General features: G+C 43.4%; 1 protein-coding gene across 15 annotated transcripts in view; it reads left to right on the plus strand.

Annotated features, from left to right (window-relative positions):
* Nucleotides 1-11,644, plus strand: part of ptprsb (protein tyrosine phosphatase receptor type Sb) — an 81,006-nt gene extending 69,362 nt beyond the window's left edge. For 5 of the 15 annotated variants that reach the window (XR_004334228.1, XR_004334232.1, XR_004334233.1 and 2 more), the window contains 13 exons: nt 650-664; nt 896-1,008; nt 2,652-2,749; nt 3,038-3,161; nt 3,632-3,807; nt 3,970-4,089; nt 4,942-5,096; nt 5,585-5,870; nt 6,248-6,289; nt 6,410-6,588; nt 6,927-7,054; nt 7,161-7,286; nt 8,131-8,260. Coding sequence is in view for 6 of the 15 variants with exons in the window: in XM_032530444.1 (XP_032386335.1) it covers nt 650-664; nt 896-1,008; nt 2,652-2,749; nt 3,038-3,161; nt 3,632-3,807; nt 3,970-4,089; nt 4,942-5,096; nt 5,585-5,870; nt 6,410-6,588; nt 6,928-7,054; nt 7,161-7,286; nt 8,131-8,285; nt 8,453-8,588; nt 8,942-9,010 (1,879 nt within the window). In the remaining 9 variants the exon portion in view is untranslated. Of the gene's footprint in view, nt 1-649; nt 665-895; nt 1,009-2,651; nt 2,750-3,037; nt 3,162-3,631; nt 3,808-3,969; nt 4,090-4,941; nt 5,097-5,584; nt 5,871-6,247; nt 6,290-6,409; nt 6,589-6,926; nt 7,061-7,160; nt 7,287-8,130; nt 8,286-8,452; nt 8,589-8,941 lie in introns of those variants that run through there. The other 10 variants (XM_032530447.1, XM_032530449.1, XM_032530450.1 and 7 more) reach the window with 6 other exon arrangements.
* Nucleotides 11,645-13,943: the final 2,299 nt, after the last annotated feature.

Raw genomic sequence — 13,943 nt, forward strand, 5'->3', positions numbered from 1 at the left:
AGGGAAATCTGTTTATGTTTTGTTACACGTTTCTGGATTGTATTTTATTTTTTAAATACATATCGTCTGATTTATCGGAATATCGGATTTTTGAATAACCAAATATTTGTATCTGTATCAGCTTTAAAAATCCTTTATCGGTCGGGCTCTACCACAGTGTCCATATTGTGTGGCTGATGGTGGATTGATGTGTTTTTGGACAACAATGGAGCTCTGTGGACAGAGGAGTTGTGCTGCAAAGACAATACTTGCTAGTGCTGTAGGATCCATTTTTTGACAATAAGAAGAATATTGATTCTTTTCAGCCTCTTTCTTTAAAGATGCATTAGGAGTTGGTCTATTATGCCCTGGGCTCACATTCCACCAGCAGCTCCCACTGATATGTCTTGTAGCTTTAATTGTTTAATGTTTGACTATTTTCCCTCAAATGCTTAGCTTTCAGCCTGATATTCAACAAATTTGTTCCAGTTTTGAAGTGTGTTCTCCCCTCAAACAGGGAAACGCCTGCTATAAACCCACAATATCTGCTGCAGGCCATCAAGCTTTTGAATACTAATACAAAATATTGATTTTCCTCTCTAACTATCTGTCTGTTTCCTTCCTTTTCTTCCGCTTTTTATTCCTACCCTTGTTCTTGTTTCACTGGAAGCAGCAAACCTGACAGGTAAGATTAAACCAATTTCAAGCAGTTTGTTCGTTTTAACCCTCAGCAATTACAAGACACAGGATGTTGTACAGAGAACTTGTACAAAGTCGTAAAAAAACCATATCTATTAATGCACTATTTACTCAAATCCAGCCATGTTAGTGGTGTGTCAATACTGGGTCGGGTTTTTTTTTTCCCTAGTTGTTTGCATTTGCTAATTGCTCTTTTGACTCTCTGGTGTTCGGGCAGCAAGCGCAAGGACTCTGAACCCGGAACCAAGAGCCTTTTGAACAACGCCGAGATGATGGCCCATCACCCAACAGACCCTGTGGAGATGAGACGAATCAACTTCCAGACTCCCGGTATGAAGAACGGACCCACACAGGCACCCAAACACACACACAATTTGTATTGGCATACGAAAGTGTACTGCCAATTGCTCATCATGTGACAAATTTGAATTTTGAGAAGATTATGCAGACAAGATTGTGGAAGTACTCCTCCGCATCACAACCAACCTGTCAGCTTCCAGTCGTTTCTGAGATCAAAATGGCCGCTGCCCAGGTAGTACAGTTAAGTGCTTAGTCACTGCTGAGTCATAATGGTGTGACAAAATCTAATCATCTCTGCACGCCCACAATCCACATGCACACGCATGCCAGGCCACAAATAGAACAGAACGGACAGAAATGACAGAAGTCTGTCTCATCATGAATGTCTCTCAGTTGGGTTTAACGGCCAAAAGGATGTATCGAAAGGTGAGTGGTGGGTTAACTGTGATCATTTATAAAGGAATTGATTCTGTTCTTGCCAGCATAACCAACTTAAACCCCACTGTGAAGTAACTACATGGACTTTTCCGCTCCCCACCCCCTAAAGAGTGAGATCTAACAACACAACTGCTTTGGTCGTGGTACCAGGCCAATCATGCCTTGCTTTCACTTCTTCCATTAAATTAACCGCATCCTAAAAAAAACCCTGTTTCTCACTATATTTTAATGGTTCCAGTTTATAGAAGTCTTACAGGGTCCTTGCTGAAAAGGTGGCAAGATATGTCACCATGGGGAGAGGTCCTTTAACTGCCAGGATATATAAAGACAAATGATACCGCTTTTTATTAAACCATAGTTGAAGGTCCAAAGGTTGTTTTTTTTTTTACTTGTCCGTGGGAAGCAAAGTAAAACCCACTGAACAAAGCACCTCCGCTCTTCTCTTCTATCATATGGCGATTTTTTTACTGTCATGTGGCAGCAACCCTGAAGCTCCCACTTCTCCTCGCCTCAGATTTGTGCTTTTGAGATGCTCGGCAAAAATGGAATTTGTTTCTGAGTAAACCGGCTGATGCTATCTGAGGTCACTTTGGTCGTGACAGGAGCGTTTTGTCGTGATTACCTGTGTGTGCTGCAGTGCCGGGCTGAAGGAGAAAATAACCACTGATATGAGCCTGTTTTTGATAGCTGTAGCTGCTGGATGACTCAAAATGCTCTCCATAGTGCATTGACATGCATTCCAATTCCGGAAACATGGAGAATGCAATCTGACTTATGCAGATTGTGTTTATTGTGTACAAAGCAGTGTTTCTTTCTTTTATTCTTGTAGCTATTTGCCTTTTGAATGGACAATGGATCGCAAAATCTTCTTGCTCCAGGAACGACTGTACGAGGCATAAGTTGTTGCCTTTGTTTGTGTGTTTTTGTGTGTGCGCGCGCCGAAACCCCTCCTAATTAGTGTTCTGTGTTTGTTTTCTCTGAGCCGTTGCTTCTCTGATCACAGAGAAAGCAAATTTATCAAAGAAAAACAATTCACAAACAAACAAGACTCGCCTCACTTTGTCCTCGCACATGGATAAAAATTGATTTTCTGCCTCAGCGTGTTCCTTAAGGATATGTGATTTCTCTGATTGTATAATTATCTTCACGTCCTTGCATATGAGCGACGTTAACCTGCAGTAATTTGGGTTATTCAGCTGAAGTGTGCGTCACCTCTGACCCTTGTTGACACGCAGGAATGATGAGCCATCCTCCCATCCCCATCAGCGAGCTGGCTGAGCACATAGAGCTGCTGAAGGCAAACGACAACCTGCGACTCTCCCAGGAGTACGAGGTGAGACGCACTTTATTATTCCATATGAATAAACGAATAACATCCTTCCAGATGTTAAGCCCGTTAAGCCTACGCTTTATAAAGCAAATCTTACTTAACATTTGTATCTCTGTTTGCAGATTATATGTTCATGATTTATTCAGCACTGCAGTTTGTTCCTGTAACTTGTCTACATTACAGAGCACTCTCTTCCCATTATCCTCAAATACACTACTGAAAATGCCACCACACATGTTAATGTGTCTGTGTCTGTGTCTGTGTGTGTGTGTGTTTGCTGCTTCTTCGCAGTCTATCGATCCTAGTCAGCAATTCACCTGGGAGCACTCTAACCTGGAGGTCAACAAGCCCAAAAACCGCTACGCTAACGTCATAGCATACGACCACACCAGAGTCATCCTGGCTCCCATAGAAGGTGAGCATTAGCTGGAAAAGTACAGCAAGTTTAAGAAGATGTCAAGATCTTAACGGGAGAGTCTGAGCGTTTTTGTGTTCAGGGGGGAGAACACTAAAAGAGGGGACAGAAGGGAGAGGGAGAGCTGCATGATGGATGAAATCTGAAATTGCAAACAGTGTTCAAGTCAGGCTGTGTGCTGTGGCTTGAGACTGACAAACAACGCGAGTGCATTCAAGTGTAGCCAGCACTCGCCTAGAACAAGAAGGGGGAGAATGGATTTGATCTGAAGCTCATGAATTTACACCGACAGAGTCTTGTTGTTGTTTGTTGCCATCCGCTAGTCATCCAGCAGCCGTCTGTTGGAAGCAGCGGCTGCCAAAAACAAACAGTTCGTTAGGCTGTTTGATGTCATACATGCAGGTTAATTTATTATGTCGCCTATGCAGATTGCAGTTTAGCAAGAACCTCACAAGTGTCTTGTTTTGCAGGTATCCTGGGGAGCGACTATCTCAACGCTAACTACATTGACGGCTACAGGAAGCAGAATGCCTACATTGCTACCCAGGGGCCACTGGCGGAGACATTCGGGGACTTTTGGAGGATGGTGTGGGAGCAGCGGGCCGCCTCTGTGGTCATGATGACGCGTCTTGAGGAAAAGTCACGGGTAGGAAGCCACTGACTCCCAAAATCTTAGTGTATCTGCAATATGAAGTTCTTGGAGCTGTTTGCTTAACATTTGATGAAACGAAACAAGTTTCTTTGGTGCACTCTGAAACCTGTAATAGTCGTAGTAATGATGACGATGCTTTTTTCTTTATCCGTGTAGATAAAGTGTGACCAGTACTGGCCAAGTCGCGGCACAGAGACATACGGGATGATCCAGGTCACCCTGCTGGACACAATGGAGCTGGCCACATTCTGTGTCCGCACCCTTTCCCTGCACAAGGTCAATGATTTCCCTTCTTTTTTTTGCTCCCTCTCCATCTGTATCCACCCCTTGACTCACCGCTCTGCCCTTTCCTAGAGTAATTACTGTTATATCTAGTGCAAACTGCTTTGAACTCTTGAGTTTACAGTTAGGAACGAGGAGCAAGTGGAGTATTCACAAATTCCATTGTCACTGAACGGCACACGGAGGAGAAGAGATTAGTCCGGACTCCATGGAGTGTTCGAACCAGGCCAGCCTCGTTGTGTCAGGCGCTGAGATTTGATCGCTGTTGGAAGCAGAGCACTTTCACATAGCACAGGGCTAATCTAGGACCGCCAGACTAGCGTGCCTCTGTGGCCTACTTACAAACACAGAAACTAGGCCAACGGTAGCTTCCAAGTGTAGCACACGCATCTCCAAATTTTTGTTGTTGTGTCGTGAAATGTCATGTTTGAAACTCAGTCATATAGTGGAGAACAATGCACATGAAATGTTCAGCACTGCCTGTACTATTCCTTTGGTTTGTATACTAGATGGTGTACAGTGTAGGGATATTTGGATCTAAAATCACCCTTTAACATATACAGAATGTATAAGAATATCTTTTTGCATGAATTTAAAGCTTCTACATTCTGTTTGAGGAAAGTTAGCTAGCTGTGTTTTGTATGACTGCCATTAATTAGGATGGAGTCATTGAGAGATATGTGAGAATCTGCACTCAAACAAATTGGCAAATGTGTCAAATCCCCTTAACGGCTTTATGTTGGAACATTCAGTAATGCAAATGAGAGTAAGCTTACACATGCACAGACAAATCGGACTTCAGTGATAGTAAAGCCAATTTATTTTTTCGCTTGTCTCTAATTTCAGAGTGGCTGCAGTGAACGGCGAGAGGTGCGTCAGTTCCAGTTTACAGCCTGGCCAGATCACGGCGTGCCAGAGTATCCCACCCCCTTCCTCAACTTCCTCCGCAGGGTCAAAGCCTGCAACCCTCCGGACGCCGGACCTATCATAGCTCACTGCAGGTACAGTGCACACACACACACACACATATATCTTAATTAGCATTTTGGGAAATATTCTTATTTGCTTTCTTGTTAAAATTTAGATAATAAGATCGATACCACTATTAGACATTACAGTGTTCATCATTGTTCATCAATCTTCTCATCCAACTGTTGGCAAAATAGCTAACAAATCATTTCCCAAACTACTAATATAATAATAACTTTATTTATATTACTAGAACTGGGAATTACTAGAGTTGTTGGTGCTTTGTGTGTGGTCTAGACCTACTCTATCTGTAAAGTGTCTCGAGATAACTTTTGTTATTATTTGATACTGTAAATAAAAATTGAATGAATGAATTATAAAGAACCTTTAAAAACAGAGTTTACAAAGTGCTTTGACAGACAAAGCAAGGCAAAGCAAGATATGCAGAGATCAATGTTGAGAAATAAAATCCCTCCCTATAAGTCCACTGACATCCCACTTCTTCCTCTCCGTCTACCAGTGCTGGTGTTGGTCGCACCGGCTGTTTTATTGTCATCGATGCCATGCTGGAACGCATTCGACACGAACGCACTGTGGACATCTACGGCCATGTGACCCTAATGCGCTCCCAGAGGAACTACATGGTGCAGACGGAGGATCAGTACAGCTTCATCCACGAGGCCCTGCTGGAGGCTGTGGCCTGCGGGAACACTGAGGTGGCCGCCAGGAGTCTGTACTCTTACATGCAGAAGCTGTCCAAGGTGGAGACCGGGGAGCACATCACCGGCATGGAGCTGGAGTTCAAGGTAGTTGCCAAATGCTCAGGGATATATGCTAATTTGCGTGTGCAAGTACATTCTTTTACATTTTGTCTGAAAATGAATAGAAAAGTGATTTCAAACATTTTTGCTTTGTGGCTTCTTGAAATAAAGCCAGGTCTGCTTATAATACCTTGATGTAAGTTGCATGAGTCTCTGAGTTGTAAGCGATTCATAATGAGTTTTTAAATTGTTTCACTTGATGATGATGATATCAAGAGCCTTGAAGATGTTAACCTACCTATAATCTAAAAAAGTAAAAAGATAAGTATGAGTAAAAGATAAGTTTAGAAAATGAACAATATTTTGTGTAACAGAAAAATACTTTTTCTTCCTTCCTATCTTGTCATCTCACATCCCCTCAGATTGGGAACCAGTACAGTGGCCTTGGGACATTAGCTAACCAGGCAAATAATCCTGCACTCTTGCATGCCAATTTTGGTTTGCTGGACAATGTACTTTAAAGTTCAAAACAAAAACAAACAAAAAACCATTATCACAGATTAGCATTTTCTCTCTCCATCTAGCGGCTGGCCAACACCAAAGCCCACACGTCCCGGTTCGTCACAGCCAACCTGCCTTGCAACAAATTCAAGAACCGACTGGTCAACATCATGCCCTATGAAACCACCCGTGTCTGCCTCCAGCCAATCAGAGGCCTGGAGGGCTCCGACTACATCAACGCCAGTTACATAGACGGATACAGGTATGTTCTGCTCCTGAAAACACTAATATGACCTGACCCTCTTCCTCTTATGATGGCTCGATGAGTGAATTGAATGGATAGGTTTTCACCACAGCGCTCCCACATGTCACGTCCTGTCAGATCTGCCGTGACTGTATACATGTTCCCACTATTTGTCCCGTTGCACGGCACTCGCTTCGATCACAGTGCTTGTGATGATTCAGGCATTCAGAGTGGTTGTACACACATGTTTTGACTGTTCCTCTTCTTGCCTGAAGCCTGACCCCCTTTTTCAGTCTGATGCTTGACAGAGGAAGAAACAGGGAGAATGAAGGGAGGAGGTGGCTTCTTAATTTTGAGCAACAGAAAAGGCTATATTGCCACCCAGGGTCCACTGGCTGAGACTACGGAGGATTTCTGGAGGATGTTGTGGGAACACAACTCCACTATAGTGGTCATGCTCACTAAACTGAGAGAAATGGGACGGGTAGGGGTAAATTAAATTCACACACAAAGTGCTACAAATACCAGCAAATATCAACCCTGTACACAATGTCATACAATCCTATTCTTTTCTTGTTCTGCTCTCTCAGGAGAAGTGTCACCAGTACTGGCCCGCTGAGCGCTCGGCCAGGTACCAATACTTTGTGGTGGACCCCATGGCTGAGTATAACATGCCTCAGTACATCCTCCGGGAGTTCAAAGTTACAGATGCCAGGGTGAGCTCATGGCGTCTGTGTGTGCCAAGACTTGGTTTCCTGTTGTATGTTGTATTCAAACAGCAGTGTAACATTCCACTCCTTTACTTCTGCTCTGTTCCCAATCCATCAGTGCTGTTCAAAGGCAGCGGTGCAAAGCATGTCCTATCGACATGTAGTGTGTGTCGGTCCGTGTGTGTTTTGTATGTGAATGTGTGTAACACATCAGGTTAGCTCCAGCAGATAGATTACTCATTCAACCATGCTGTCTCCAGATCACCTTGACAGCATGTGTGTGTTTGTGAGTGTGTGTGTGTGTGTGTGTGTGTGTGTGTGTGTGTGTGTGTGTGTGTGTGTGTTGTGTGTGTGTGTCCTGTGTGTGTGTGTGTGTGTGTGTGTGTGTGTGTGTGTGTGTGTGTGTGTGTCTGCCAGTCATAGATAACTCCAGTTAAGCCTGTCCTGCACTGACGCCACTTCGACAGATGCTCTATTGATCTCCATTAAAGGGGAGTCAGAAAGGCTGAGCAGAAGAGAAAAGATGTAATTGCCTACTGAGTGGCTGACAATAGCAGACACACTGACGTTACAGCTTCAAGTTAACCACAGCCACTGATCCAGGGTCAGATAACAGTAATCATTAGAAGGGAAAAAAGGATGTTGCTTGACAGAGTCTCTTCTCAATCCATCAAGTGCTCAGAGCTCTTTAAACAGTCCTTTTTTAAATAATCACCTCACATAAACAATAACTACGCCTTTCCAGGCTCAACATCTTGATTGTTGAGAAGACATCAGATACACTTTCAGATCAACTGCTTTTTTTCTTCAGTGAGATCGTTCTTAACTCCTCGTTTCCACACTCTTTCAGGACGGCCAATCACGGACAGTGCGTCAGTTCCAGTTTACCGATTGGCCGGAGCAAGGTGTTCCCAAATCTGGCGAGGGCTTCATTGATTTCATTGGCCAAGTGCACAAAACCAAGGAGCAGTTTGGCCAGGATGGACCAATCAGCGTTCACTGCAGGTAAGCAGTGGGGTTCAGCTCAGCAGCTCATGATGGAACTATTAATTAAAAGTTAATTAAAGTACATCCAGTTGCATAGCAATTGCAGTGGGTTGGCCAGAATGTAGCGTGTCGTTACACGAGCTCTGGCACATTGTAAGGTCAAATGGTTTCCTTTATGTCTGTAGCGCTGGCGTGGGGCGGACAGGTGTCTTCATCACTCTGAGTATTGTCCTGGAGAGGATGCGTTACGAAGGGGCGGTGGACATCTTCCAGACTGTCAAAATGCTGCGCACACAGAGACCCGCCATGGTGCAGACTGAGGTAAACACTCAACAGCATGGGGGACATGGACAGACACCTTTATGCACTGTCTGGTGAAAAGCATGCTTTTTATGAGTCAATAAAAACAGATCTATTTAAGACAAATGCACATTTTCTCAACACATTAAGGAACTCTTAAAAATCAAAACATTCACCAAACTGAGAGAGTAAGAAAGATATGACTTTCAGCATTCCCAACATACAGTGAAGTCAGGATTTTAGAAAAGCCTCTGTTGCAATACCTTTACCATGAGTCTAGATCAAAACAACTGACTGGACAGGTGCTGGGAGCCTGTGTCTGTTCCTGTTTATAGCAACGATGATATCTTTGTGTTCCTCTGTTTGTCACCCAGGATGAGTACCAGTTTTGCTACCAGGCTGCTCTGGAGTACCTGGGTAGCTTTGACCACTATGCAACATAAGTGAAGAGACAACCATTCATCCATCTTTCTGCTTCGAGGTTCCACAAACCAAACCGACGAGCGAAACAAGAGAAAGACGGCCTGAAATAACGTGAACATTGAAGCTTTTTCTGGGAGCAAGACTCAAAGATGAATTCTACACCAACAACAAAAACAGCAACAACAAATCTGTCTAACAGCACCCACACTCGTCGGGGGTTTCCCTGAGAAGCTGGTGGGTGTGGAGACTCCCCATGTGTAATCCATATACTTACCTCAGTGTTCCAGTGTGAAGGTTGTATAATACATGTGTGTTGTGGTCAGCTATCTCCAATATGAACCAGTGAAATACAAACGGCTTCTGAGCAGGAATTATGGTACTATATGTGTATAAAAATACATGAAAAAAACAAAAAAAAAACAAAGAGCCTGGATATTTGCTGCACCCTAAATGGGCTTTTTATCCTCAACTTTGTATCTATTGGTTCGGTGTACTGAGGGGGTTACAAAGTGCAAAGGTGAACATTTCTATTTGTCCGTGAGTCTATTTCAAAGGTGTCTACTGCTGCCACTGGTGGCTCTGATAATCGTTTAGAGCAGATGACTAGGTACTGCCTCAGCAGAAGCCTACAGTAGGACCTCGACGCCCTGAGGACTGTTGGAGAAGCATGTGGATGCTCATTTACCCGTCGCACAGTGCCAAGAGAAACCACGCAGCGTGAACATGAACTGTGGCCTAAGGAGAGACAGCTCCCTCTTTTATCCAGCGTAACATTAAGCCAGACTGGAGACCGTTCTAAACACACTGGCCAAGGATCTGTTCACGCTCCCAAATCGTTGAGTAACAGCTGGCCTCAGAACAGTGATTACAGCCTCAACTGAGCCGAGATTTGTCGTCCACTGCATTCTTCATTAAACAAAAGCCTGCTTGCTATTTGCTGTATTCCTTGTTCTTCATCCAGCTCATCTCTTGAAGTCAGCCCCATTGTGTCAGTTCAGCCGTGGCTTATTAAAAGAGATGCTCCGATGACAGAATTGAGCTTCTATCCCGTTTAAAAAACAGTTATCATCCCATTTCTGCAGACGTGGTTTCTGTGTTTTTACTGTACGGCTTTGCCTTATGCTGACATATTTCTTGTGTTTAAACATGCTGCTTAATGTTCATGCGTTGTGTGCTAAACCTTTATTCATGTCATACAGTATCTTAAACCGAGGATGCGAGTTGTTTCCTAATCATCTTCCTCCTCTAAAGCTTACCTACTTGAATTGCACGACTTTGCAGTTAAAACAGTCTGGTGTTTTACTATTTAAGGCTTCGGAAAGTGAAAGATAATGAGAGAAAGCCAAAAAAAAAAAACATTCAGCGTTAGTTGGGATTTGCTCACTTTTAACAGTCCTCTCCCAACTTTCCAACCTTTATATAAACCATTTAAATTCTCTCTGTTCCTAAATCACACTGTACAGAACATCCCAACTTTACCAAATTATATTTTCCCCTCTGTCTACTCCTGTAGAACTGCACAGGTCCGTGATATTGAGATATATATCTTTTCTTGATTCGACATACAGTATAATCCTAATTGGTCCCACTTGATTGAAGAGCACAGCGTTGTTCCAGTGTGTCAGACATCTCGGGTGTTTTCACAGATTTTGTACATACAGTCTATCCTTGGAGTCCTATACAGTACAGTCGCATACGTCTGAGCACAAGATATAACGTGGGATTGGATGTGATGTAGTTCTTATTGTCGCAGAAAAAAAAGCCTTATTGTTATTGTTCAATTTGTCATATTTATTTCATATGATTTTTTAAGATATTTATTCTATTTTGTTACTTTTTACGTTTGTTTGGAATCTATTTATTTGGGATATCTACCAACTATAACCAATAAGATGTTGTTTACTTGTTTCTTTGGCGAGCCAATGTTAAAGTATGATATTGTCACTGTTTGTTTTTTTATTTTTAATGGTCAGTTTTGGTGCTTTTTTATTTGCTTTATTATTCTAAAGTATGCCCTCTGTGTAGGGTGCTATTTGATACTGATAACTGATGTCCGACTAGTTAGCTAGAGATGTGCGTTAGAGGCAGACCTAGTTTAAGTTTACAGTGATGCTCTTTTGATGCCCCCCCCCCCACTTGACCTCCATAGCAACAGCAGTGGTGTGATCACAGCAACAGGTATGGTCCAGCCCAAGGGCGTCAAAAGAAAATTAGATATATAGAGCAGACTTGTTGGTGAAAACCTCAGACAAGCTGTCGGTATTTATTTTGCTGGAAAGCACATGGTAGCAAGTGTATTTTTTGACAAAGAATGGCTCAGCTACACACACCCTCAAAGGTTATTGTTTGTATCTGAAATTATTCTGATATGAAATCTATGTGTGGTCCAGAAGTCTTGACAGTGTGTGACATATATCAAACATGTTATTCCTTTGAATTTCTAATGATTATTGTGTGGAGAGAAATATAAAAGGCACACACATGAAACATAATATGAAATGTGTTGAGGGCCAGCTCTGATGATGCCACCCCCCCCCCCCCCCCCCCCCCCCCCCCCCTTAACTTATGTATCTGTTATTTCCTTTCAAACCATGGATGTAGATATTGTATCTTGACTTTGTATTAAAAGCAGAAAGATTGGATATACAGCACAATGAGCTGTGTGATTCCTGTTTCCTTTCTCTGTTGTTATTCCCTCCTCGTCCACTAGAGGGGACCAAAGGGACTCAAAACTGAAACGTCACTGACAGCACCCAGCTTTTACTGAATACACTTCCCAAAGAATTCCATGTTTCAGCTGCTTTGGAGCCACAAAAGGAAGTTGCATTCAGTTTGGCTGTAATAACCATAACTCTCCAGCTGTGATGGGGATGCAGAGCGGATTCATGGTGGAGATGGGAACGATGCAACAACTCGAAGACCGACCGCTGGTAAGGATTAGAATACTAAAATATTAAAATTCTTCATGTTGGGCTGGCCTCTAGCTCACGGCCCTTTGCGGAGTGTCATCCCCAATCTTTCTCCCACCTTTCCTTATTATTATCCACTGTCACTCTGAAATGAAGGGAAAAAAGCCAAAACAAATAATCAAAAAAATACTTATATATAATGTTACTTAAGATAGGTAGATGGATAGATAGATAGATAGATGGATGGGTAGTCAATTTTCAATTTTGTTTATACACCGCTAAATCACAACAACAGTTATCTCATTGCGCTTTCCATAAAGAGCAGGTCTAGACTGGACCCTGATGTTATTTACAGTTCACCAAGAGCAAGCACTAGGCCACAGAGGCAAGGAAAAACTTCCTTAAAGAGGCAGAAACCTCGAGCAGAACCATGGCTCATCATCATTACACTGGTTAATGATGTGAAACTAAACAGAAGAAGTGGTATAGAGCTGTCCCAAACCGGCTCAAAGCACGTGACAAAGCGGGAAGTCCAGACAGCTTAATAAGAGGTTTATTGATAAATCATGGTGACTAAATATCAGGTGTGGTGAGTAAATAACTAGTGGTGTACGGATGAGGGAGGATGTATGGATGGGTCATGTGTGGTAACATCCATACGTGAACATAACTGAACAGAAGTGGCAAAACGAACCCAAAACCAGGAGATGTGGAGCGTAGGAGCGGGAGACAACACACTGAGACATGGCATGCTTGGCTGATTAAGGCTGAATTCCATTTCCATCTTACCCTTACCCCCCTACCCCTACCCTCTACCCTTACCCCTTACCTAGCCCTTGGCCCTTGAAACCAAGGGGTGAGGGCTAGGGTGAAACATACCCCCATGAAATGGGACACCACTTGTTTACATCACCACGCAGATTGATCATAAAACTTCAAGAGTGCCGTGGTGCAAGTGTGTCGTGTCACTGCTGGGTTTTGACCACAATGTCATGTGCATTTATATATTTGAAGGCCTACCCAGGTGTCAGCCCATGGCTATTTAGGCGAATTCCATTCTCTGTCTTACCCCTAACCCTTGCCCCTTACGCCTACCTCTTGGCCCTTGAAACCAAGGGGTAAGGGGTAAGGGGTAAGGGTAGGGTTTCATAGGGTACCCCTATGAAATGGGACACCACTTGGTTACATCACATACAGAATTGATCACAAACTTACAAGGTGCGTCTCTGTTGTTGATTGGTGGGGGTTTATTAAAAAGTTTCAGTTTGGAACATGGTTGCAAGAATTAGCACAGGACCGCATAGACCACAAACCAAGACGTCGTAACTTTTAAATCAAATATTAAGCCGAAAGTACTTACATTTATGTGTCTCTCTGGTCGATGCGGCAGCCAACACTGCTTTTGTGGTTACAAGTGAGGTCGCGTCCACACTCGGTTCGTAGGGTGTACACCCCCGGTCTATCCCTTGCCCTAACAATGGGACACCACTAGGTCCCGCGTGAACCCGCAAAAACAAGGGCAAGGGGTAAGGGGTAGGGGCAAGACAAAGGAATGGGATTCAGCTCAACCCTCCAGAATGCCAGCTCCTGCGAAAGCATGTGAAGCCAAAAGCAGGCAGAAAATGCAGGGGGTGGTGACAGAGTGTAAATGACTCGGCATTTTTATTTCATTGTTGATAATGTAAAACGGCCCTGCAGAATTATTGTCAGTTATCTCGTGTTGTGTTTTTTTTTTGCATTGCGTGGTTGAATTTAATTCCACTGCTGCTCATGCTCTATCACCCCACACTAAGCCAGCACTTTCAGATTTAAAACATGATGCTCTGTGGGTGTTTGCAGCTCAGGGTCACATCGGTCTCAGGGTTCTGTGTGTGGTAGGAATCCTCAGCGAGGCTGAAGAAAACAGCTATCTGCGTAGTACCAAGCCTCCTCATAACTCACTCAACATGTGCTTTGAGACTATAAAAGCGCTGTAATAATGCAGTCCATTCATAGGTGTACATCCCGGGCCGTCTAACATCTCGAGAAAGAAATACAGGTTCCA

Source organism: Etheostoma spectabile, chromosome 12 (genome assembly GCF_008692095.1).
Source record: "Etheostoma spectabile isolate EspeVRDwgs_2016 chromosome 12, UIUC_Espe_1.0, whole genome shotgun sequence".
In the NCBI taxonomy this organism is placed as follows: Eukaryota; Metazoa; Chordata; class Actinopteri; order Perciformes; family Percidae; genus Etheostoma; species Etheostoma spectabile.